At 41.0% G+C, this 27,949-nt stretch overlaps 1 protein-coding gene across 1 annotated transcript in view; it reads right to left on the reverse strand.

The window, feature by feature from the left end:
* The window catches only part of PTPRG (protein tyrosine phosphatase receptor type G), a 394,477-nt gene that overhangs the window by 42,053 nt on the left and 324,475 nt on the right, over positions 1-27,949 (reverse strand). Inside the window, exons 13-14 of the mRNA XM_053953681.1 lie at positions 26,284-26,416; positions 407-498 (exon numbers count right to left, since the gene is read on the reverse strand). Of these exons, the coding sequence (XP_053809656.1) occupies positions 407-498; positions 26,284-26,416 (225 nt within the window). The remainder of the gene's footprint in view (positions 1-406; positions 499-26,283; positions 26,417-27,949) is intronic.

The raw sequence follows: 27,949 nt of genomic DNA on the forward strand, positions 1-27,949 counted from the left end.
GAGCCCCAGATTCCACCTCTACACACGGTGAAAGTGGGGGCAAGGCCCCCAGTCTCGAGAGAGCAGTGGAACTGAATATCCCTCCTCTGCAACCTGCCCTGCTGGAGCAGCTGGTTTCACCCTGGATGCAATGTCTCAGTGTTTTCAAGACTTGTTACTCATGTTTTTGACATTTTGCAAAGGTTATTCTGAAATTTCTATTAAAACAAAGTGGGAGAGGTGTCTACGGAAAAATACAGCATTGGCACTCGGAGCCCCATTACAAAGCACATTAAATTAAATGAAGCAGCACCAATAGAACAAATTTCTACCAAAACCCCATGATTTATCACAAGCACAGCCTTCTCTTCTTTATGTAATTAATCCAGACTCCAAGTAGCACAAACAGAGATTAAGCCCGTCTTACCTGGAATAGGTATAATGGGAATACTTTCATTGGGGACCACACGGGGGGAACTGCTGTCCTCCACATAGAAATGAGCAGTCTGGAAACACTTTCTGTTAAAGAAAAAAGAAAAAAAATAGATTCAGGGTGTGAAAAACTGCTCTCTGAAAAAACTTTTGCACATGTTCTGCTTCTCTATTTCTGTTCCGTACTTTCAGATGTTATAATTTTAAAACATTGATACACAAAAACATATGTTTGTTTTCTACAATTACAATTCTTATTCCTAATTCTGATGTGCTCTAATTCACTGACATCTGACATCCACCCATCACAAATGCCTCTATACATTATTGCTAAGTACCATTGAATATGAAATTATAATCATAAAAGTTAGTGGCTGCAAAACAGGTTTCAAATACATCATTCAGAAAGGAACTCTGCACACAAGAAATACATTCAGCATACAATTCAAGCCCAAATCCACCTAGGACACTAAAGTTCCAGGGAAAATACACTTACTGTAAAAGTTTCTGCTGTGTAACAACGGCCAATAACACAACATCTATAAGTGCTTCATGTTCTGCTATGAAAGCTATCCTCCAAACATTAAGGTTTTTTGCTTGTTTGCTTTTTAACACTAATGCCATATAACCTTCATCCCATCCTCCTCCTGTAAACTTGTATTATATATGCTGGTACACAAAAATCCAATAGACCCTTCCCTTGGGCCCCAGGACACCTCTCTAAAAAGGCCTACAATGAAGAGCAGAACTTAAATCCACCTGACTCTTTTTTACCTGTATTTAATGCAAAGCAGAGAGCACAAGCTGGTCATCACAGAAAAGGTACTGAGTAGAATAACATCAAGAGATCCAGGGAGACTCTGCATGGTGATGTTAACTGAGGCAGGGTTTTCCAACGCCAGCGTCACTGCTCATTGCTGACTTAATGAGCTGCTTGAGGCTGGAACTGAATATTTAATGAGTCTTGCTTGGTGTGAGCAGCTATTGTGGCAGGAGAAGGGTCTGCTCTCATCTGTCGAGGCGCTAAACAATAGCTCCCCAGTGCAGAAACATCCCCCTCACTGTCGCCCTTCAACTGCTCCTCAACACCTGGGCAAAGTTTGTGGGGGCCTGGTGAACTGTGCCTTTGCCAAGTTGCAGGTTCCCTTGCTCAAACATATTTGCACATGTGGCTTCCAGGCTGCTGCCTTGCAGTTCCTGCAGTTTGCTGCTCCGCAACTCGGCCTTTGTGCTCTCCATGCAGAGCCCATCGTCAGGACAAAGCCATTTGTGGTGCCTTTGTTTCCAACATCCATAAAAGCCAGGGAGAAAAAAAGTCACTGGAAACCAAACCACTCTCTTAGGTGAAACCAGGATCTAAAATTATCACAGGTGCTTGCTTTCCATGCATCTGTACTTTCTAGTGCACAGGCACAGTGCTTTGTAATGCAAGCACAAGCTGTGGCAGCACAAGTACAACTTAAGACAATACAGAAGCAGGAGAGAGTGGATTTCACAGCATGGAGTCACTGTCTGGGAGCAGCTTTCTATTTTCAGGCATGATGACTTGCATTCTGCTGAAGTTATATATTGAGTGAGTATACTTTTGTTAAGAAACAGCATAAGGTGAGTTCACACATGAGGATGCAAGATGTGCAATAGTCTCACAGCATTTAAAAACATGGGTTGAACTCCCCCCGCCTCACCACTTGCTCCCTGTTCTCATTTTTTTTTTGGCAGCCTTTATTTTGGACAATGAAAACCCTGGGGGCACGCAGCGGAATAAATCAGTCACACATAAAGAAGAAACTATGAATATGAAACAGGCAAAATGTTCCTGATTTTGATGTATTTGGGGCTCTTTCCCTTGAGTCAATACTACAGAAATCCTTGAATGGCTTCTCCTGGTAATGAAGGCCTTAAAAAGGTGTTTGATAAAAAGACAGACCTTTATGCAGGGATTTACAGGATTTTTTAAAGCTGATGATATTGAAGAAAAGCAATTTTTTTTTGTTAATTTGTTATTTTATACTCTCAGAGGCTCTCAAAAGCTGGCATTAAGGTTTTTATACACAGTCATAAGATGGCTTTTTCTTAATAGCCTCAAAACATGTAAATGTGTCAGATAATCACACGGTGCAGTATTTTAAGACCCATGATGGCAATAGCTGAATACCCAGCCCAGTGCAACTCTGCTGAGCACAATGTTGGATTACATGTATTGAATAAATAATTCACATAGTAAAGTTTGCTACAATCACTAATGTAATTAAAATTCTGCATTTTAGTCCTGGAAGACTTTGTGCAGCTGCTTTGCAAAGACAGACACCTTAAGGTCTTCTCAAGTCACAAACATCACACTCTTGTCTAATGTACACATGCAATGCAGCACTTTTACTACTTTACAATACTGGACACTTTACATTAGGTGAAGACATGTCTCTTAAACTTTTTTTTTTCCTCCACTTGTTCACAATGGCTGTAAATATTTAAAGTTTAGCCTATACAGCTGAGCTTACTGCACACAGGCCATTGCATCCCTGTCCCAGTGACCCCTTCTGTGTCTCAGATCTTTAAAAGATCTTTTATGGGTTTGACAAGTTTGCTGAATGAATTTTCCAGCAAGTTCTGCTACTGGGTTTATTTCCCATTCTGGCATCTTTCCTCTGTGCAGCTCCAGGAGGGAGCACATCTCAGGGTGCCAGGCAGATGACTCCAGTTTGGATAACGTCCATTCTTCCTGAGTAAGAAAACACCTGGCCCCAAGTGGAGCCTTTTGGAAACTCACGTCTGGTTTACAGTAATAAATACTGATAGCTGCCATCAAGGCTACTGAGAGACATTTCAGACAATTCAGTATCTGTCTCCTCCTCCAGTTTAGGATGCTCCTTTCTATCCCTTGGCTATTCCCCTCCCCATTACCTTTTCCTCCAGATACAAACCTTAAGTGGCAGCAGTTGCTAAGGCTACAAGAGGCTGCAGTAAATCGGAGTGTGTATATGGGGAGGGCTGGATAAAGGAAAAGGATGAGAGCAGGAAATTGCTTGTTTGGAGCCACCAGAGAGGGGAGAGAGGGGAGTGAATACAGGGCTAGACAAAGTGCAAATCCACACTTACTTTCACATGAGAACTTCAGTTTGTAACTTTTAATTCCAGTGTGTATACATGGGCAGGTGTTTGCATATCTGTGCCCATTTGCTCAGGAAACCAACACTACCAGCAGAAAACAATAACAGGCATTTTTTCCTAATAGGAGCAGTCCATAGTGAATGCACAACTGGGATTTGTGATGGCATAAATGATTATTAAAATCTTAACAACTGAAACATTAATTTTAGAATAATTATTGTATTTCTGCAGCACTGGTTGAGAAAATCAAATCACAGCCTTGATTCACTTCTAAAAGATTTTGGGGAGCCATATCTTTTCTGTGAAATACCAAAGAATCCGTTGTCTCTGAAATATGCCCGTGAGCAGTGAAGCACACCATTTTCTCTAGCCCCATATGCTTTTGTGGCTCTCTTTCCCTGGGGTACAATAACTGTGTGAGATTGTGGTGATCAGACACACAGTTGTCACATATGGACCCAAATGCAGAAGTAAAACACTGCAAGATTAGCATCTCCCCAGAGAAGCAGCAGAGGCAGGGTCTGGAATGCAAAGACAATGTGAGGGAGAACATCCCCCTGACCAGAATCTTTTTGCAGAGATACTGGCTGTGAGTTACTAAAGCAAACTAACAGCATGCAAAGTCCAGAGAAGCGGCACCTTATTACTAAGATGAAAGCATAAAAATACGCCAAAAGATGGGTCCTGATTAGCTGGGTTAAATGCTTGTTCCATCTCTGTTGAGCAAAGCACCAGATTAACTTGTCTATAAGAAGAGATGCCTTGTGAGATTTTGACACTCCAAACAGGTTTCCTTGGTTATTAGTTACTAAAGCTCAGGCAGCTTCTCCTTTATACTCATCTAAAAGCAAGAGGGAGAACAAGTGCACATAACAGCCTGAAAGTATGGATGCATTTCATTTTTGTGTAGAAGGTGGTGCCTCAGAGTTAATACTGCCTCCAATGCAAACACAGCTTGGCTGCAGACAATGGGAGTGCTGGGAATTGCTCCAAGGGCACTGCCTGGCCTTTACTCCTCCGTACTGGGTCTAGCACAAGCAGCATCCCCTGATCTGTGATGACAGGCATGATCTGTGAGCTCTGGAGCAGCCAGGGCAGGGAGAGGAGGAGCCAAGATTATGGTGAGGAACAAGTGACTGCCTCTGCAGTGGCTGGCTGGAGCCACCACAGCAGTGGCTGAAGACAGGAAAAACCAAAGGGGAATGTTTCACATTCTGGGGACACCCAAGAGCCATGCCCTGCCTCACACTGAAGCTACCAGCACATCACTGCTCCTTGTTCACTTGTCCTTCTTCCAGGTGTTGATGTTGGCTGGAGCAGTGTGTATTCCCTCTCCAAGGCCAGCCAGCTTTATATTACTTTATTTTTGTACTAGCATCTAGGAGCTCTAGGCTCTCTTCCCAGGTCATTACCTGCTAAAGCATGACCAATTTGGGGGCAGATGCTTGAAAGGGTCCTGCAGGCCTGTTCACTACTATCAGAGCAGGGCAAATCTTGTCCTTCAGGCACCCTTCATCCAGAAACAGCCTCCTACAGACAGAACTTCTGCAGAATATGTATTTGTTAACAAAGAGGCCAATAGTCCCTGCACCCATCCTACTTTTACACAGCATTTCTAGCTGGTGGGAAGAACAGGCAAGATGGAATAAGAGTCAGACTAGGATCTGTAAGGGACCTCTAAACCAGGCTGCACAAGGCATGGCTTAGTCTTTACCAAATGCAACCTGGATACAGGCATTCATCCCCCATTCTCCTCCATCAGGGGGTGTCTGCAACTAACTCCTAAACAAGGATGTAAAGACAGGAAACGATCCCCTTTCACTACCTCTGTACATTCATTCTCACTTTCAATAGAAGAAAAGCTGCTTCAGATTCCCATTGAACTGTTTTGCATGTTTTTCAGGAGACACAATTAAGATTGGTTTCTGCTGGCACCAAAACCAGAGTATGTATGCAGTCAAGTGTACTAGTAGCACATGGCTCTGCACTTTAAAGTAGCTTCACTATTCCTTGGCAAGCATTTGTCACTGTCAGAATTGGCAATGACTCCTCAGAAAAGAGCACAGACTTCAGAACAACAGAAGTGCTGCAAATCATGACCATGTCACCAGCAGAGCAGTGGATGGGAGCCTGGACAACAGCTGCCTGCAGTCTGCATTGCTCTAGCTGGGGTCATCAGTCACTGATTTTTATGAGCAATAAAACTGACTCAAGCGTTAAGAAGAAAAAGAGAAGAGAAAACCACACGAAAAAAGCTGATCTTATGAATATGGATAAGTGACCAGCATGGAGCAGTGATATTACATTAATTGTATCAGAGAGACATCTGCATTTATTATTTTTGGCCAGAAAACGGCTTATATTGCCCTAATTTTCTTCAGTTATTTTTCTTCACAGGTCTTAATGACCAGAATTCAAAAGCCAAGTTATAAAAAAACCTGTGCCATGCTGGAGCAGTAAGGCACCGAATGCTGACCAAACTGGAGCTGCTGGAGGACGTACAAAGCAGGAAGGCATAAAACCAGGAGAATAAAGGAAAGCTGATAAAGGAGTAACAGTAACACTGATTTTCCAGCAGATCCCTCCTGAAGACCATTTGCCTTCTCCCCACAAAGTGGTTTCTGCCTGAAATATTCTTGAGCAGTGTTAATCATCACATAGATATGGTACCTGGAGAGGTCTGGATGGTAATGGGTAGTTTCAGAAGTACATGGCATACCAAGCCCTTGGTATTTTATCTTAGACAGAACAGTGAAAAGTAGACTGTGTCTTTCAGGGGACTTCCTCTGGGCAAGAAGTAGTGCTTTTTCACATTAGGGAGCTGACCCACACAGATCCACAAAAGTATCCAAATGCCAATCACCTGTCCAACCACAATATTCTGCAGTATTGTAGGAAAATAAAGACAGGAAAAAAGCTAGGAAATAGCAGATGGAAAGAGAAAAAAAAGAAGGTGGACAAAACTTCAAGACAGTATTTGTGCTGAAGAACGTACCACTGGTAAAACTGTCCAGTTGAAAAATTAATCTGCAAACAAGACTAGGGATTTCTGACAAAAAACGACAGCTAATTTAATATTTATGGCCTAAATTTGCCAGCTGACTACACATCTCTCCACAAAATTAAAAATCCTCTTCTCCCAATCCTCTGAGATCCTATCCTAGACCAGGGCCCAGACACCCATTTATATCACATACAGTACTGAACTCAGGTATTATGTGAGACATTATGATTTTCAGAAGGGTACTCAAATAATTAAGCAGTTAAGAAATGACAACACCCCCAGATGGGCTGCCTGCATGTCCTCCCCCTTCATCAGCTGCACAACCAGAGAGCACCCAGGTGGCCAGTGCAGAAATGCACTTAGAAAGCTCTTTAATTGCAAATCGTGTGGTTAAGTCTTAGTTTAACTCAGCACAAACGTTTTCCACGCTTCCTTGTCCCATCATCCTGGTGTCCCTGGAGAACAGCAAAGGCAATGGTGAAACCTTATTTGTGATGACACTTGGCCCTGTGACACTTGGTAGCTAATTACTCTCCTGGTGACCTCTGACAGGGCCAGAGGCACCAAACCTTCCGCTCCTGCTTTAATCAATACCCACAACATCTGCCTTGGATACACTCAGCAGTTTTACAGATGACTGAATTACTCATCAGTATTTTCTACTGCAAGAGAACAAGCTCCTTGGTTATCTGTATTACCACTGAGAACTTTAATGTCTTCAGGCGAAAATCAGGAAGACATACCTCTAGGTGGTATCTTAAAATGGTTTAAAATTAGGCATAGCTTTAAAAACCAAAGGAAAGCCTGACCATATTAATTTTCTTCTCCCTGAGCCAAGTATTTATGTAACATTCATAACAAAGGCTGGAAAATTACAGAGGAAAACAAAGACATGCCTTTTCCAATCAAATAATACCTCAGGCACTTCCTACAAAATGTGTGCTTCCAATGCCCAAAACATCATGTAATATTAAAAAGGAGCCTTAAAACTATCTCATAAAAGAAAGCTGGATTTAAGCAAGTGAAGAGCTGTTCCATAATCACAAGAGCCACAGCAATCAATGAAGATTGCCTCTTAGTAGAAAGGTGCTTTTAGTAGCACCTCCAAGATCTCAAAATTTCGTATACTTGATATCATCATTTCAGGATACGAATTCCCTTTGGGATGATGAATCTTAGGAAAAGAATGAATAAAAACAGGGTCACACACTGAGACGTTAAAATGCAAGTAATTTTAAATGCAAAGTGTAATTCCTCTAGATTGGACATGGTGTTATAAGAGAAACAAAAGAGATTATCCAACCTAGGAGAGTACAACAGAAATAGAGACAGCAGTCCCTCTTTGGAATATGTACAAAAATGTCCCGAATTACTCCCACCTAATTACTCTCAAAACAGAACAGCTCTGCTATTGCCTTTACAAAAAATATTCTTTTCTTCCTCCAAATGTGACATCAAAACATTCAACAGACAGATATGTTAGGTATCCCAAGGCTCAGCCTGAAATCTAACACGAAAGTCTTGTAAAAATTTAAGCACAGCTTGTTCCTCAGTTTTGATATCCCTGCCCATCTTCAGGCAGAAATGCCAGTTTGTTAAATGTAATGAAATACTCAGTGGGAAGCTTCATCTTTCTCAACACATGTGTCCATGTGCACCTGGACTAAAACTGCATGGGAGAACTAGGAAAAATTCCCAACACTGCTGGACATAATTCATGTTTAGCTTATCTGGGGCCAAGATAAATATTAAAAGACTGATTATTTCCTTTCTCTCTTAATCACTGAGTATTTGGAGATAGGCTTTTTTCACTGGCCACTTTAACAAGAAAGAGCTACTTTAAAAATTTCATGGTCTCTCTTTTAACTCTGTTTAAAACACAATTAGAAATGGCATTACACCTTTGGAAGCACAGCGCAAAGGAAAAGAAAAGAGCAGCTAGCACCGAGAGCAGAGGAGCAAATCATTTAGTACCTGGTAGATAATAGGAACAATGAAAATACACTGCCTAGTGCTGGTTCTCTAACTGGGCTATGTCCATCACCTCATCACACTAATACAGACAGACTGGGTGGCAGCCAGCTGGTCCTTCCTCCCCACCCATCTCACTGAAAGCAAAGATTTGTAAGCCTCCCAGTAATAAACCTGGACAGAAATCTTGAGGATCATTAATCTCACTATCAATCAACCCATTTGGAATTTGCTTCTTGCAGTCGCTGATGCTAATCAGGGCCTGAGTGGAGAGCTCTGGGGAAGCCTGGAGTGTGCATCTGAGGAATTGCTTTAATGAGTTTCTTGCATTCAAAGGTTAACAAATGTGACAAGGAAACACAAATATCGGGGCAATACACTGCCAACCACTGAACCAGACCACTGAGAGTTACCATGCTGTGTATTGTGCTGCAGTATGAGGACACATCCCTACCTCACTCTGGAGAGACACCTTAGTGAGACCCAGGGATGTCTCTCTGATGCCAGGGGGACATGCAGGTACTGAGAGCTTCCACTGCTCCAGCACTGCTTGTGTGCTGGGCTTCCTACCTTGGGCACAGCTCTGCACTAACAGAGCTGTGCTCAGTAGCATTTGATAAAGTGGTTTCCGGTTAAATCAGGCAGCCAGCATGGTGTGAACATCCCCACTGGGCTCCCTTTGCCAGCCACTGCAGACCCACATCAATTAACATATCACAATGAAAAGTCTCCACATCAGCAGGACACTCCCAGTAGCATCTGCCTTAAACTACTGTATTTTCTGTAAGAATGTTTTTACAAAATAAATAGCATCATCAACAACAACAACATAAACAAATGCCAAGATAATTAAACTACAAGAAAAATCTTATTAATTCCAAAAAATCAGACAGCAGGATTAAGCATTGTCTTAGGTTACAATGTAAGATGTAATCAAAAGTAAGTATTCTACCACCATCTCCATAAGCCCTTAAAACCAGGTGGCCAATATTATTTATCTCTTCCATGCCTCATCCCTGATAACTCCCTCCAAGGGATATCTTCTCTTAATGGGCAATCAAGATCTTATTGAATTACTCAAAAAATTATATCATCCCATTGTGAAATGCTCTGCCCAGGGGGAGGAACCAAGCATTCCTACTTGGATATAATCTGAAATTTGGAACAGCATGAGTAGAACTACTTACTGGATTCTCAGAGGACAAGAGCTACATAACCACCACTGGACCTTCAGAGACCCTTCTACAGGATCAGCACTTCAACAGAACCACATCTACCCCTTCAACAGGACTGCAGCCACCATTTAATCAGACTGCTACCACCACCCTGACCAACAGGGTGCCAGGTTGTATCCTGACTCTGTCAGTTTAAGACAGAGCTTTCTGCCTTTATTTTAATTTTTCTATTAAATTGTAGTTCTGACTTGGAAGCTTGGTTTGCTTTCAAACAAGTACAAGCATACACAGACATAATAAAGAAGCTCAGGAAAAAAAAAAATCAATGTATCTCTTAAACTACCATTTCCACAGACCAAATAAGCCATAAGAAAAATTCTAGAAATATTATAAGCAAGCAACAGAGGTAGAATCCACTACACCATGAGGCAGAGGGGACTGGAAGCATGATCCTGACAGTGCATGAAATAAAGAGAGGAAGAGTTCCCCTTGTTAAATATTTATTAAGAAAAGGTCATCTTGGAAATTTCAGGCCTATAACCCATTCAAAGCTTATTGAATTTTAGTACCAAGGAAATACATATTTATTACACAAAAAGGATTCAAAGTATGAGGCATGTCAGAAAAGTTACCACAACGTCTATTAGCAGGCTTCTAATTACATAGAAGAGCCAAGAATTGAAAAATCATAAAGTAACAGATGTAGAAGATATTTTCCATTTAAAAAACTAAGTTGAAGTTATTTTGAAAACTAGAAACAGAAAACTGGTGAAACTGGTTTCATCTCCATGACAAACTCTTTTGCACTAAGCACACACTCAGGCAAATAAAACATTGCTCTCCTGTTGTCTTGATCACTGTGTAGAAAGAGCTACCAATCACAGGAGCAGAACATTTTGATCCAGGACAAAAGTTCATTGCAGATAAGCAAAACTGGAGAAATTCACTCAACCTGTGTTAATTATTAGAGCCCTTAACACCAGATAATGTTTAATGTATTTTCTATTTATGGACTGTTCACTTAATTTGCACTACTAAAGCTTAAACCTATCTTTTATTAAGTTCTTGACAGCCTTTCAGTGTTGATAAATCTGGGATGGGGGAAAAGGAGAAAAAAAACCCCATAAGAACTGCAGTTCACATCTTAGGAAAAATGTGTTTCTTAAGGTATGAAGAAATGTGCCTGGATGCATGAGGCACTTGCTCAGAAGCAGATATGTAATTAAACACAAGCTCTTGGCTCTGCATTTCCTTTTCTTGACGCTCCTGAAGGGCTGTGGCTGCACTGGCAGACACAGTGTCCTGGAGGAATGTAGTAGATGTCTGCTCCCACGTGAGCTGTTCAGCTCTGGCACCTCTAGCAATCCCCATACATTTTCCTCCTGCTGTATTCATGCATTTCATTTCTGTGCTCTGATGTGATCTTTGGTGGTGCTTTGGCTGCCATCACACTGTGAGCTTGGGAGAAGAAAAGACAGGAGCCATCACCATGGCCAGCCAGACACATCCAGGTGTGCAGCAAAGGGAGATTCCAGTGGGGACTGAGGTTCTGCTGTTAGACCCACTCCGAATATTTTCATCTCTGCACATATTTGGGAAATGTAGTAACAAGTTCCTGCTTTATTCTAGTGATTTAATTCAAGGACTTTTGTGAGCTAAAAACGTTGAAAATGCAGACTAAACAGCAGAGTATTTTGCCACTATTTCTGGTAGTTTTGTCCCAGACATTTGGTTTCAGATCTGTGATTTCCTGTCGAGAACACACAAGTGTGAAATACTTGTTGATCCGTTTATTCATTTGCCTCCTGGCTGATCATAGCCATTTTGACAGAATGGATAAATTAACTTGCTCCTTGTTGGTTTTTTTTTTTTTTCCCCCACATGCTTCTCTATCAGCCTGGAAGCACTGCCCTGGCTATCACTCCTACACCCTCACTTTACATTCTGCACCCTCCTTTTAGAGGCTTGCTAAGCCAATTTCACACAATACCCAGGTTGTCTGAAATGCCACAAACAAACTCTTGCTATAGCAGCTTCTGTAACTCCATCTGGCAGATGAAAACAATACATAATATTTAGAAAAATTATTTTTTAACAATTCAAACTCAATGAATAGTTTACATCACTCTTTATAACACAAGATATATCTGACAACTGCACTTGGTTTCTTGAGGCAGGACGTAGCCATTTATCTACAGCACACCTCAGCAAACCTTCTATTTTTCCAAATCATGAACAAACACTGCCATTTGGAAAGGGGACAACTCTTTATCTTCCTCATTGAGGAAATGGCAAAGGTAACAGCTTCAAGTGATCAGGCAAAAGCTTGTAGCATCAGCAGAAGATTTTCAGTGCAAAGTAATTTCAGCAGGCTAACAAATGAGTTTTCTCCTACAGATGTGTAGCAGGACAGTGCATTAATTGATGTGTCCTTTATTGCAAAACATACTGTCTCCCTCTGGAGAGGGAGGTCTGGAGCAATGGGATGCAGCATTGTCAGGAAAAAGCCAAATAATGCAAACTTGGCACCACATAGTAGCTAAATGTTGATTCATGGAAATTATGAGACATTCAAGGGGACAGGTCCCAGGCCCAAATTAGGCTCCACTCTTGTACTGCCCTGTGTGATTACAGCAAGTTTGCATAGAATTTGCTCCTCTCTCTTCTAATTGAATTCCTACAAAGGGCATTTTGCTGTGCCACGAGCTTGTCACTTTATATCCTGCTTTAACTCCAAACCACTCAATTAATATTAAATTCTAGTTATTATAAAAGCATTTGTTTCTACCCACACAATGCAATCAGCAGCCATCTCATTAATATTTATTTCCCAAAATGGCCCATTGATGTTAAGATCTCAGATACAGCTAGTAACTTTAAAAGGGGAAATATGTGAAGCCAAGAAGGTCAAGACAGAACATGAGTTGTAACAGAAAGCATTCAACCCATATGTATTTAACTCATTCTTTGCATAAAGCTCAGTAAATACAGTAAGGTTGGTGGAGAGCAATGACAATGTTACTGTTAATCCAGTCACCAGAACAAAATAAGGAGTGAGGTTGCCAATACATCTCTCTCTGGGATGGGGAGTTGCTCTATTTGGCACACCAAGGGAAAAAACTCTGGAAAGAGGATGGAAGGGGAATGCTTATCCCCTGCCTCATTTCCCCAAAGAGGCGAGCTGCCTACTTTCCATGTTTATAAAACACAAACAAAACCCAAACCATGATATTGAGAACTGTGGATAACCTTAAACTGTGGGCTAAGGTTAAAGTCCCTTTTCTTCAGAATCCTCTTCTGTGGTCATCACACAGGAAAACAGCACAGCCTGTCCCAGCTTTACAGTGCAGAAGCCCCACTGGACTAAACACTTACTGTTCAGGGAGTGAAGGAGGAGAGGGCTGCAGATGGGTTTAAGTGTTTCAAAAATGCTGGTGTAAAGCTCAGGGATTCTCTTGCACAGCACAAGGAAGCATTGGTAAGGAAAGAGAGGATCCAAGTGCAAGCTCAGACCCTACAGACGGCACAGCAACTCACACACTCACTAACACACAGACTTTTCATTGCCCCATGGGCCCAGCTGCAGCTTGGGGAAATGGGATCATTTCTCCTGAGCTCAGCAGTGCCCAGCTGTTTCCTCACGCAGAAAGATCCTGAGAATGAGACTGCACAGCCAGACACAGGCACATGAAGCAGCAGCTGAGAATGTGCATCATATGCAGTGATCTCTTCTGCTCTCTTGTTCTCTGCACTTTGAATAAAACTAAGCTGCAGGGACAACAGGTCTGTTTCTAGTAGTCTCCACCTGAACCTTTAAGCCATACCACAGGGAACTGGTTCTCTGTAGCTCTGTGGTTAACAAAACCACACGTTGAACTCTCACCTTCTGCTATCACAAAGACCTTAACTAATTCCCTGCAGCACATCAGCACTGCCTTTAAAAGGTCCAGGCTCTGCAAAAAAACAGATGGAAACTACACTTATGGGCTTCTAAAGATGTCAAGGATTTCCTCACAGAGATGCCAATATAAATATTCCCATCAACTTTTTTTATTAATCAGAGCACACATGGCAACTCCCTGTGTGGCACCACTAAGGGCTCACCTCATCAGCATAAAACCTTCCAAAATGATCACCTCGGGTTTACCACTGGGATAACAATGCTTTTACATCTAAAATTAAAGAGATGAATTGATAGGGCCTTGGCAAATTAATATGCAACAGCAGACACCTAACTCCAATACTATTTCACTGCTCCTTTTTTTCCCACATTCTTCCCACGTTCACAACAGGGTATGGCTCAGTAAACCAGAGAAAGGAGAAAGAACTCCTGTTATACTGCTGTCACCTTTGTGCTTTGCTTTCAGGGCTCTCTTCTTCCAGATTTTGAAGTACAAGCATATTTTGGAAGCACAGCAAAGCCACGGCCGTAGGCTCTGGCTCTGACAGCCAAATACACTTCAGACAGTGCAGAGCCCATCTAGGTCAGGTTCCCCCATCCTGGTCTCTACCATCACATTATATGGAACAGAATATTCCTCACCACCCATTTTCTTGAAGCTGTTTGTGTGAGGATCTGAGTCAAGTTATTCCCTCAAAGAACTGAACTGGCATTTTTACCATCGAGACTGTGGAGCAGTTGTGAAGTGCCCAACCATTTCTGAAGAGCCATTGGGGACCTGGTGCCAGCTCCTTATCCACAGATGACAATCATTACCATAAGCAGAAGAAAAAGGCTTCTGCCCTCCTGACTGCAGCCAAGTGCTCCACAGGAGTTGGCTTTGCAGCGATAAATGTCACGTTTACAATGGGTTTTGCAACATGAAAGTCCCTAATTTGCTTTCCAGGGACCTGTGCTTGATTATCAGGAGAGTCAGAAGCATCCACTGAAGTCTAATGAATAGAATTAACACATCATTTAAACAGGGAGTAATATGTATGCAAATGAGAAAAGTTAAAAATAAGAGTTCAAGCCATAATTTCAGAAAACGTAGACTGCATCCTTATGAAATATGGATGTTTCAATTCACCTCATATCTTTACATCTATGTTAACTGCTTTGCATGTGAACAATAGGGTGCATCAAGCCCATTTTGATTTTTATATTTGAACTTGGACTTATAAAATGGATTATATTGAAACATGAATAATATATATGCTAATTAAAGACTACATTTAATGATATAAATAAAGACAAAGACCAACAGAGGCTAATTCCCATTTGCAAACTTTCTAATTAATATATTTTCCTTTAGAAAGCAGAAGCTTTATTTCAAATTTTTTTTTTCCTCAGGAAAAAGAAGACAATCTTTTCTTTGCTCACATTATTTAAAAAATCCTTTCATTCTCTTTTATTCTTTAGGATTGATCTCCACAGAGATACACTTGCTTTGCCTAGATATATTCAGTATTAAATAGCACCCAAGTCAAACTATGGCAATTTGTGCATACAAATAGTGTGCTTTCATTATTAAATATTCTTCTTCTTTTTTTTTTTCTAATAAGGAATTACTGCTAATAAATACAAAGTTTATAACCACTCCATACCATAAACATGTTCAGAACAACTGTGGCAGATGTAAACCTAGTAAATGTCCTTGGTGCTTGAAAAGCTGTTCATCATTCTCTCCCTTCCCCTCCAGCTCCCCAAAAATAGAGCAAGGACACAGAACAATTGTACAGTTGTAGGGAGACAAGGTATTAGCAGAAAACATGACTTCTGTCACACAAGACCTACAGAAAAGCCTGCTGAAAAATAAACAGGTTGCAGGAAAAGCCCTTTTAAGTTAAAAGGCTTGTTTCTTAAAGTGAGGAAAGTAGTGAAAACCAGTTAATTAATATGAGTATGAGCCTGCAATGATATCTAGGCCAGGAGAATATTTTTTTGCTGTTGTCTAAATGTTGGTTCTGTGCATAAAGTCAAGATTTATCCTTAACTGAGTAAACCAGCATTTGAAGTTTGCTCTTCAGAGCCTGCAAAGCAAACCCATTTACTCCCTGATTGAAACAGCACACTTGAATGCTTCAAAAATAAGGAGCTGTATAAATGGGCAAAGACTTACTATTTTGGTACACTTATGTCCCAAGCTTTTTTAAAAAGCAAAACAAAACCCAACAAAATAAATTGAAATAATAAAGCAGGTGTGAGGACTGCCTCTTCCCAGCTTTCACTTCATGTCTGCAATACCAGTCGCTGTTACAGATGAACACTGAAAGTTAGGAAACTTTTAAGACTCTGGAGAGTAAATCATCATCATTTTTAATGATGATGTGGTTCCTACAAAATGTGAGGAATTTTACCAGCACTTACTGGAAACCTTCTGATGGTGGTTAAAAATGGCTGTGGAGAGTGAATCACTGCGCAGTAATCCATCCATTTAACTGATAATTTGATCAGAAACATAAAACAATTTTGAACTTTCAGGGAATAGAACATTTGTCATTAATAAGAACTGTCTTTATTTTACTTTTTTTTTAAACATCAACAATATTTTTACAATTCAAATTTGGCTTATTTATATTACTTTATAAATTTGTAGGGCAATTCACAAGGTAGAGAGTTTCCAAAATATGAAACAACCCACCAATCAAGACCCAGGCATGCTGCCTACGCCTGTTTCAGCTTAAAACTTGGAACTCAAATGGATTTTAACCTGTAAGTCAATAGAGTAAAACACATGCTGTTTATAGCAATAGAGGAACTGTTTTCTTTTAAACCAACCAACTCAGCATTCTACAATAAACTGAATGAATTCCTGTACTTGCAACATTTGTAATAGCAGCACGTGTTGTGCATTCCAAGGCCTTGTTTTTCCCCAAATTGCACAGGTTTTAAGAACAGTAAAATGAAGTTCACCCCTGCTTGTTATTGTTTTACTAGTTTGCTGGTTCCCAGTATTTATCCAAGCAGCTAAGGTTGCCAAATTGATTTAATATTCTTACCCTATAATTTTACACTCAGACTACATCCTGCTGTGAAATAGCTGGTGCTAATGTTAGTCCAAATGCTGCCATGGGATTGAGGACAGGATAGGGCCTTTCAATAGCTATATTTTATGGTTACAAGGAGAGAGAAAAAATATAATTTATCTGGTTGCTGTGGTTAATTCACAGTTTCACAGCAGAGGTATACTGTTCCCTCAGGGTACATCTAGCTGTATTATAGGATATTTCATTCACAGTTTGTCTGAGACATTGCTCTGAACCTACCAGTTTATGAGAGTGAATCTACTCCAGAGATACCTGCATACACTTTAACACATACTCTTACATACTAAGAATATTATAGAAAATAAATTAACTAGCAACAGATCAATAGACAACGAGGATGCAAATTGTTTCTTTGAGCTGGGCAGGGGAATAGAAAAAGAGTGCATCAATTTCTTAATAGAGCAGTCTTTTATAAAGAGATATAATTTCACAAAAAATGTAATATTTGTTTCTCTTTTAAAATATCTCACAGCTTTAAAAGTCAGAGTTCAAAAATTTTAAAGCTGTATAAGAGTTTCCTCTACAGCAACTTGCAACAGACCCAGCAGATGAGTAGGAGATGCCAGTGGTACCTGGCATCCACTACCACTGTGGTTATGAGAAAACCCACACTCCTCATGGCGTATTATTTCTGAGCACTCAAAAACCTGTTCTTAATGGAGATTAATAAGAATATTTTGATATTTTAAAAATATTTGTTCAAACTTATGCATTGCAAACTAATAAGCCAGTAACTGCACAGATAAAATCTTGCTCTTTTTTTTTTCCAGACCTCACTATTACAACAGCACTGGGGAAAGCATTTCCAGAGGAAAAAATATGTCTGCAATTAATCCATTTAATTAGTTCCACGGAGACAAAACAGTAAGATCGATTGCAGCTGTGCAGATCCCTCCTTGCCTGACCTCAGCTGCCCTTGCTGTTCTCCTTTGCTCTCTCTGCAGAAGTAGGTATTTTTGGAAATGTTGGGGAAATTCTGCTACACCTCTAAACAAAGCACTGAGGAGAGGTGTCAACAGCAGTTTTCCAACTTGCTGCCAAGACTTTGGCATAAGCTTCACCCCCTTAGGATGGCCTATGGGCAAAATACAGCATGAATGTCTCAGTTCTTATGGGACACATCATATAGCAAATTAAAAATGAAAATTATACTTTTTGTGTTTGGGAGTTTTCAAGGTCACCAACATGATATTTTGAATTCTAGTCTTCCACACTCAAAGCACATATTGTCCTATTGTGTGACTCATGATTGCATGCTTGACATTATCTTTCAAAAATAAAGGTGATGCACATCTAGGCTCCCACTGAGTTCAGTGGCCACATCCATAAAAGTGCCTGCAGAAAGATGCTCAAGCAACTGACCCATAAAGCTACAGTTTAAGAATGACAGGCAGGCTTCTAGCCTGTGACTTACAGGGCAATTTATCACATTGTACCATCCCTCCTCTTTTCTCATGCTTCCACATGTGCTTTAAAGCTGGCACTGCAGAACTGTGGAGAACAGGCCTGGAAGCTCCGTGAGAGATCAGACTCCTGTGGTGCATCCTCACTGGAGCTGCTTAACCTTGTCTGAAACCTAGAAATGATGGAAATTCTATAGACCACCACTTTATTTCCTTTCCTATCATTTCCTGTTTCTAATGGCCAACTGAAATTTCCCTCTTGCTGTAATTTAAGCCAAAGGCCCTCACACCTGCAGCACAGTGGGGGCAGAAGATGATGGATTCCTTGCAGACCCCTTCCATGTGCTCGAGCACTTGCCTCCCCTGTCTGCTAACAGCCCTGCCTGCCCCACCTGATGCAACAATCTTCCTTGCAGAAAAGGTGAATCACATAAAAAACCCCAGAGTCCTCTCTTATTTATGCCTGGAGATACATCAGGCTGCTATAAAAGTGTATTTGCTTTTTATTTACAGGACAGCTGAGAGGAGAACACTGATTCATGAAATTCAGATGAAGGCTGGCCATATGGGACACTGGAAGAAGCTGGCTTCAAATATCTGGCAAGAAGAAATTTGATTTTGCAATTACATACTCCTGAGAACCTATTTAAGATGATACAGGTTCCTCAGTCATGTGGACTCAAATTTACAATGGCAAAGACTATTGTAGCTGGTAGAAGTTATTCAGGAATTACTCTGTTAACACCAATGGGATGGCTCAGGTCTAAACCTGAAGCAAAACCTAGACAGTCCTGTTTCCTTAAAATCGAACATTCCTGGGTTGGAATGTGCTTGTTGATTTTGGTCCTGATGCTCTATAATTAGAATTATAAGTACTATTTTCTGAGTTTTGTCAATATCCTGATAGTTCTGGAAATCACCACTGATCTGCATTTAAGCTTGGCAAAAACCTGTTTAATTTCTCAAGACAAAATATGTTGGCTTGTAAAGAGGCAGGTCACTATTGGCCTTACCAGAAAGGAAATGGGATCTTGTAGAATTCTGTTTCGTGACAAAAAATTAAACCTAGTGTTAATTAAAATAGAGTAAAAGTAACAGGCAGATAATGAGAGAACATACCCCTTTCCACAGTCAAGCTCTTAACAGATCATCCAGCACGCTTAAAAAGCAACTTTCCATCTGCAAATCTGTCTCTCTTTTTTGTCTAATGAGCCTGAGTTAGTCTGTTCAAAAGCCCAAATGGGCAACCGGGGCCAATTCAGCAGCAGGGGGTCTGTTACCATAACAACTGACAACTCCCTTCATTTCTGAAAGGCCCTAAAGCAGCCTTGTGGGAAATGGTGATGGAACAAGAATTGGGGAGGGATGGTTGCAGGTGCAGGTCCTGGGCTCCTCTGCTTCAGCCCTTCCCACACGGAGCCAGCCCCGAGCCAGCCCTGTGTCCCACCAGCCCTGGCATCAGCTGGGCTCAGCTCCCCAGCCCTGTGTCCCACCAGCCCTGGCATCAGCTGGGCTCAGCTCCCCAGCCCTGTGTCCCACCAGCCCTGGCATCAGCTGGGCTCAGCTCCCCAGCCCTGTGTCCCACCAGCTCTGGGATCAGCTGGGCCCAGCTCCCCAGCCCTGTGTCCCTCCAGCTCTGGGATCAGCTGGGCCCAGCTCCCCAGCCCTGTGTCCCACCAGCTCTGGGATCAGCTGGGCTCAGCTCCTCAGCCCTGTGTCCCTCCAGCTCTGGGATCAGCTGGGCCCAGCTCCTCAGCCCTGTGTCCCACCAGCCCTGCAATCAGCTGGGCCCAGCTCCCCAGCCCTGTGTCCCACCAGCCCTGCAATCAGCTGGGCTCAGTTCCCCTGCAGGAGGGGATGATCAAACCCCTGAGCCAACGCTGTGAAGGGCAGCAGTGGCACACTCCCGTTTAGTCTTGGGCTCTACCTGGGGCTCTTGCCTCAGGCTGTGTCCTGCTGGATGAAACAGCACAGATGCTGCCAGAGAAGTTTTCATATTGATTTTCCTCATAAAGGAAGAATGGTGAGTGCTGAAAGTATGGTCCCAACAGCCAGAACAAGCAACCAGCAGCCGCCCTGAGCACCTGGCTTGAAAGTGAGGGCCTGATGTCGGCAGAGAAGATGAGGTCAGATCCCAGAGGGGATAAGAGGGAGATGATCACAGGCCTGCTCCTTCTTAATGAAAACAAGCAGCATTTTGAGATACTAAACACAGAAGGGACTAAGATTCAGTACCTTTATCTCTGGCACTGGGAAAATCTCACACAACTTGGACCTTCTGCAATAAGAGCTGTAGTACTTTTCCTGCATTGCCTTGATTGAGAGCAGATCAGAGTACTCCAGATCAGGCTAGGCTTCATCCCATTTACCAGGCAGTGATCTGCCCCATCCCCACCCTCAACATATGAAATGAAATGTGGCCATTCCCAGAGGAAAACAAAGGCATGCCTTTTTCAACATGAGCAAGGCACAGCTGGGCACTAAAAAAAAGAGATGGAAGCTGCAAGAAGTTTCAGGTATGCCACTCACCTCCACGTTTTCCCTTGTCTCCCTGGGGAGTTGCCCGTCTCCAGGGAGAAGGAAAGTCTCTTGCCCTTGTCAATTCTCCTCAGTGCCTGTGGTGACACAACCTCTGAGGCACTGCCATCCCCAAGATGAGCACAGGTGCCTGGACATGGTCCTCAGGCATCGCTGAGGACAATGCTGGGGTGAGCATCCCCATCCATCCTTCTCATTCCTGCCCTGTGCTGCTCCCTCAGTTATGCTGGTACAGCTCTGTCCTTTTACTACATGAAGCAGACAGGGAGCTAATCTGGTTTAAATCAGGACATGAAAACTCCTCTCTTTTTTTTTTTTTTTTTTTTTTTTTTAAGCATGGATTATTTTGCAATCCAGCTCCTCACATGGTTGTACAAACATTTGCAATGGGATCACAGAGGGCAGAACAAGGGCAGGAAGAGAAGACCCTGCCTCAACTGCTGCTGCTGAAATAAATACTCATGCAACTGCATCTGAGGCATTCTTAAAATTAACACCCAGGGTCTCAGAAAGTGTTACCACTCAACATCCTCCATGGGTGAGAAAATGAGAAGAATCACAAACATTTTAGAGAAAGCTGAAAGAAGCTTTCATCATTGTAAGCAAACAATTTTACAATGGTCTGTAAATTTGCAATGTTCCTTTTCCAATCAGTACAGTAGATGAACAACACATTGTGTACTCATAAAATAAAACCCAGAGATAGGTTCAAATAACAATTTCAGCACTTTACAACCTGGTACAGGCAGAAGTTATTTTTTTTTCTCCCAATTAAGTTTTAACACTCTCTTAGCTAAGCAGCTGTGCAAGCTCCCCAGAATTTAGCACCAAAAGGTAGTTTTCTGAGGCATGGTTATTAGACATGGTAAATATGAGGGTTATGTTGCAGCTCTTGTTGCTATATTACAAGCTGATTTACAAATACAGCTGACCAACCTTCTTCAGTGCTATTTCACCAGTGTCAGAACTCAGATGCTGAAATATTGAACACCTGAGCTTGCTCCCAGTGAGATCTTTGCCACTGAGTTCAACAACAATACTCTCAACCCATAAGTGACTTGGCCTGAAGTCCCACAGAAATCAATGACTGAGTCAGAAAAAAGAGCACATCTCCTGGTGCTCAGTGTGATTTCTCCTGCACAGAAAGGTACTGCCAGAGAAATACAAGGCTCTGTCACAGGACTTGTCTCAATGATTCAGTTCAATTTGACAGGATGCTTAACAGAAACTTAAGAAAACTCTGTCTACTAAATTCTATAGGGTTTTGCCTAAGCAAAATTAAAGACATCTTTTTCCCAAGCTGTCTCATATACACACACAGCTATAAAGCAAGCAATGCAAGCTTGCTTGCTCTTTGAAAGGCAGCAGCTGCGTTGTTCCAAAAATCCCCGCGAAAGTAAACATATTAGCACTGTATAAACAGCTTGATTTAATAAGAAATGCAGTACAATATTCCCACTTTGTCTTTGGGATCATGATGTTGATGGTGGCAATAATTCAAGGTGAATTATGGTATCTGTTCAACGAAAGAAAAAGAAAACTCTCCAGCTATAGTCGTGAATGAATTTCTTCCTCTTAGCTGAAAATGAGAAATGGCTATAATTTAGTTCTCATTTAAAAGTTGCTCTTGGCTAAACTCTAAAATCTTAATTGCTTCTTAATATTCTCTGCTTATTTTTTCCCTTTGGAACCAGTCTATAGGACTGTAGTGTTTAGATTAAAAATTAGAATGAAAAACAAACAGTGGAAGGTTACCATACTCTCCTAAAATATGTTATTCCCCCCCCAAATGACAAAATTTGCTGTGTATCAAAATATTTCAGTTGATTTCCTGACTCTCCTGTCATCCTCCTGCACCTGTGTGAAGATGAAAGTGACACTGACCCTGGGTTTACCCCTAAGTGTCAATACTCAGGACTAGTTCAATTTGCTACAGAATATAGGGGAAGTTCTAGAAAAGACATGTTTCAAGCCATATTACAGCTCAGCATACTATAGGAACTCATCTTGCTGCAAAAAAAATGAAGTCACACTCAATCCCTAAATAGTTTGGAGGTCACTACCAAACACACCCTGCAGTTCTCGGAGCTCGTAGCAAAGGCTGTGAGAGTAACAGTGGCAAAGACTGCAGACAATCCAAGTCAGATTTTAAACTGACCTTGAAGATCTGCAGATGGATTTCATGATACTGAGTCTGGGTATAAAATCACAGATGCAAAACAAATGCCCAGAAATGCAAAAATAAAGTGTTTGGGAAACAGCACCTCATGACGCCCATGTTTTAATGGGCTCTAGACAAGCTACCAGTGCTCCAGTGAAGGTCCTAAAATCCCAGTGTACAGTTTTCAGAAACACTCAGTTGTTGTTCCTACAGTACACAATTTCTGGAAACAGTACGGAAGGAAAGAAAGCAGAGACAGAGGCACCATTGTGCTAGTGCAGAAGTGAATGGTGAATCCATATGGTGAGTAAAACTAGGATCTGGTCTCCTCACCTTTTCTGTCTGCTAAGACTCAAATTCTCAACTTGGTGCTACAAGAAATCAATTTAAGCACTAGAGGTCCTGGGAGCAACAGGCCCCTTCATCATGCCCATGACAGCTCAAGGATCAGCCAGGTCAGCTTTTCCTCAAGAGGAATGTAAGATGCACAGAAGCAAACTGAAACTGCAGCATCATTGTCCCTCCTGCCCTGGGAGCCCAAGTACCAACAGGCCACAGCAGATGTCGTGGCTCGTGGTCACCCTGTGATTGTGCCCTTCTCATTTTTCTGGGATAAAAGGCAGCACAATTTTTGCAGCTTCATTATGCTGACCTAGTTTATCTTCCACTCTACCAAGTTAAAATCACACAGGCCTCTTTGTGCAGCAGTGCCATTTAAAGTACTGAATCCAGGAAACTTTAGTAGAAAGGTAATTCAGAGCTCTGCTTGCCTGCAAGTTCCCATCCCTTTTCATTATTGAGATGGCCACCACACGAAAAAGATGGAACTGACCCTTTCTCTTCAACGTTAGTCATATTCTTTCACCATTTGTCCAGGACCCACATGAAAAAGGAACTGAGAACAGCAAATTACCTCTGCAAATAAGTGAGTCTTGTTCAGAAATGGGACAGATAATTTCCAAATATATCCAGTTACAAGAAGTCTTTAAAACACAGCATGGAAGACCAACAGATGGAAAAAGGAAATCTTCATCAAACAATGACAGTCTCCTTTTCAAATAAAGGGAACAGAAAATGAAGCTTCCTTACAAGAAGTCTTCTTCATAAAACTTACTTTTTTGCTGTATCGTGGAATGAGCCACAAAGAGACCAAACAAAATTAATGCTTTGCCAAACCTTCCCAAGCAACTTCTCTAACTCTTTATTTTGGATAATAGGACACTGATGAGATGGAAACAAGCAGAAGGCTCTGCTTCATTGTTCCAGTTATGTCACCACCAGTCTCAAATCATCTAATTCCACAAATACTCAAAAATGCAAAAGCAAAAATAAAATTTGTTTTACCTCCACAACGCATTGCCAAGAGCAACTATGTCTCTTCTGCTAGTTCTCTGGGTTTTGATTTATAATGTTTTTTCCTGACACCAAAACAAAGTACTGCTGTGCAAGAAAAGACCCCTTGGTCTAGCACGCCTGTCCCCTTGAGGATTATCCTTTCATCACAAGTGTTTCTCTGCTGTGCACTTCAATACCATGTTCCCCTTTCTGAAATATCTGTCTCAAACTCGTGTTCATGCCATTTGCTTTGATGGTGTTATTCAGCAAATTATTCCATATGTTGCCCATTACATCTTAAGCTAAGTATTTTTTCCTGAAAATGCAAATTACTGCTCCTTTCAAACTTCTGAATTAGAGTCTGCAGTGCTTCAAAATCTCTTTTTTTTCCTTACTTTAAAACACTCACAGAGGTAAATATTTTATTTTTTTCCTGAGGAAAGGCAATCACACAGTGAATGAACTGCTGTGCTGCCACTTCAGTGACATGGTCTGCAACATTCCCAGTGAAATGTTACTGGGAATGATATGTGTTCTAGTTGCTTGTTCATTTATCCTAAAACACATGTGTATTTTCAATACACTCTCTGTATTTGTTAAAAATCCTCAGAACTACACACAGATTATTTAAAGGTAGTATATATTTCATTTCAAGTTTGTTCCTTTATTTCTTGCTTTATATTTATCAAAAAACTTTGACTGCTACATGACATAATTTCCATGTCTATATTAATTTTTAATCTCCACCAACTTTAATATCTTTTCAGGGATGGTATTGTTACTCTTCAAGCAAATTAAACACAAATTTTACAATTATTTCTCTTGCTCCACTAGTGAAATTGCAAAGAAACGGAAATGTTTTGCAAACAATGATAGTACCAACATTCTTCTAGATAATAGCTGTTAGCATTGTATTTCAAAACCTTTCTGCCTTAGAAGAGCATTTTGTGTCAACACTAGATAAATACTACTAATCCTTCAACCCAGTGTTTTGAAATATACCGTATCCTTCCAGGACTTGCCTGTGAATGTGTGAATGTGACCAAGTTTAGTACTTCAAATAAAGACAACATATATTGTCTTTATATATTGTCTTTAAATAAGGATAATATATTTTGAAAAACAAGATAATACAATGGGATCTTTAGAACCTTTCCTATTTCAGCTTTTGTGCATATACCACTGCAATTTTTATTCACCATCTTACTGCAATGATGTTAATTACTTACAAACGTTAATAGAAATTGTTTTCACAAGACTATTGCCATTTGCTTATTAATTCTTTCAAATGTTCTCAGCCTGAACAACTGGGCAAACTGATTGTCAGCAAAATGGGTGTATTGAAAAATAGCTTGGTACCTTTTTAATGGATTCTGCAAATATAATGATCAAACAATGGGCTGGTATTTCCTATCAAAGCTACTTTATCCCAGCTACTCAGATTTTGAAATCATTCCTAAATACCTTGTATGTGGCTTATCCCTGGTTAATGGTAACTTGCAGACAAATGAGGTGCCTCTGGGTTCTGATTTTGACATGAGCAGGTGCTGCAGGTTTTAGTTTACTCTAAATCAAATGGAGAGAGATTTGTTGATGCTAATCCTGGTCTCCACCACTGAAACAATGACCACTGGTGTGCATGACGGTGACTCTTTGTAGGAGGCAATCTTTACTTTCAAGACCTTGCAGGCTGCACTTCTGAATTCTTCACCAATGCTAGAGAGCATTGCTGTGGAATGTGAAACAAGCTTACACCACTTTCCTGAAGTACAGTCAAAGGAAAGAAAGAACTGCATAAGATTACACAGGAGGTTTGTGGCAGAGACACCCATGAAACCAAGGCCTGTCTAACTGGCATTTTCTCCCACAACACCTTTCCTGAAGGCCAAGACAAAGATAATTTTTTATAGCTACTTCAGAGGGACTAATCGTGAAAATATGTTACCATTACAGCTGCGTCTACCACTGGTAGAGCTCTACCAACCTCATTTTCATGACATAAAAATCAGCTGAATAGTTAACCAACAAAGCTGTTCTAGCACCCAGAGAACTGTCTAATGCATATATCACCATAACTTCTAAGAAAATAACAAAACCACAATAAAATAACAAAGACCACATTAAAAACACCACCTGGAATGTGTTTCAAATCCTATTCAGTTTCCACTAATAAGGAAACAGGCTCACCTCCAGTAGACAAGCACAGCGATGAGAAGAATGAGGCACACGAAGGTCAGTGCTGAGACCACAATGAGTGGGATGATCCATTCCATTTTACCAGGAGAAGGTCTCGTGGCCATGCTGGAGCTGTTCTTGCCAGCTGTGTGTTAAACACATAAAACCAATCACTGAGTGGAAAGAAGAATTACTGTATGGAAAAATGTGTAAACAAAACAAATAGCTTATCCCTTTTACATGCTACGAGTAAACAGAGCAGAGATCCTCTAACTGCAGGGTGGGACTCCATTTGTCTTCAGTCTGAGACATGAGAGCACAGAAGTATGGTGTTTATTGCCACATATGGCTAGGATTTTACTACTGCCTGTAATTACGGTCTCTTAGACACTTTTAGGACTCTTTTGTGCAAGCACCCATTATCAGATGTGGAGTATCCCACTGAGCCAATGCTGTGCTCTGTCACCAGTGTTTGCAGATAAATGTACTCTGTTTCTCAACAGTGCAGGACAGCCCTGTTTGCAAAGCTCCGTGTAATACTTTGCTTTAGAAATAAATTTCTTGGTAACTATCTTAAAATAAAAAATCCTCAACATGTTGGGTGTCATGTCACATCATTTGCAGAATTGTCACAATCTGGTGGGTTACTGCATACGAAAGCACATTTTAGCATATGGATTGTCAAGATGGGTGGATGAATGAATGGATAGGATGTGTTGTAACTGACAGAAGAAATCATTATGCCACAGCTTTTGAACAAAATTAAAGTTCGTCAATACCCTGAGATCTGGCTGAGTTAACTCCGCTTCACTTTTTGCATGACATCTCACTAAAATTATTGTATCATATATAAGATGAATATCTAGAAGTTCTGCAAGTGCTGGAGCCAATGAGCATAGACACTGCACCAGTGTGTTTCAAAAGACATCTAATTTGTACAAATTCATGTAGACTCGATGAATAAATTGGTTTAGACAGAATGCTAAAAGAAAAACGCAGAAGCGGATTCCATATCTTATTCATGTTTCCTAACAAACAGGCAGTGGTTGATCAATACCTGTCAACAGGACATAATGGGAAAGGATTAGTACAAACAGCTTCAGATTTCAAGGAGGATTGAAACATGCACACTTGACTTCTACTTTTAAGCCTGTGTGAGTCTTTCCTTACCAACATGCTTCCTTGCCCTCATTCAGTATTGTATTATCATAGCTTCCGAAACTGCTGCAAATCCTACCAGAAGAACATAATTGCCTTTTCACCATAGGCAGGCAAAACACAGATAATTGGAAGTCACCAGATGTCACATAACATGAAGTCATACTCTATTTTAATAGCATTTAGATTATACTCCTCCATAGGCAGGAATAAAATTCAACTAACGTGGAAGTAAAGGTTAATTGTAAATGCTTTTGCCTGACTGCTGAAAACAGAGCAAGGCTGCAGGCTGCTGTAAGCCCAGCAAGAAGTCTTCCTAGTTTTGAGGACTAGGCTGATAGAGGTAATGCCCTTTAGGAAGCAGCCTAAATGATGTGCTAATCAGAAGGATGTTTGGGGGAAGTGAACTTTGATTGAACATCTTTGAGTTCCTTGACTAGCAAAGAATAAGGAAAAGAGCAACCCCCAAATTAGAGCAAAGGCTTATTCTCTGTGTTTGCCAAACTTACGAATGCTAAGT

The sequence above is a fragment of the Vidua chalybeata genome, chromosome 12, assembly GCF_026979565.1.
Source record: "Vidua chalybeata isolate OUT-0048 chromosome 12, bVidCha1 merged haplotype, whole genome shotgun sequence".
In the NCBI taxonomy this organism is placed as follows: domain Eukaryota; kingdom Metazoa; phylum Chordata; class Aves; order Passeriformes; family Viduidae; genus Vidua; species Vidua chalybeata.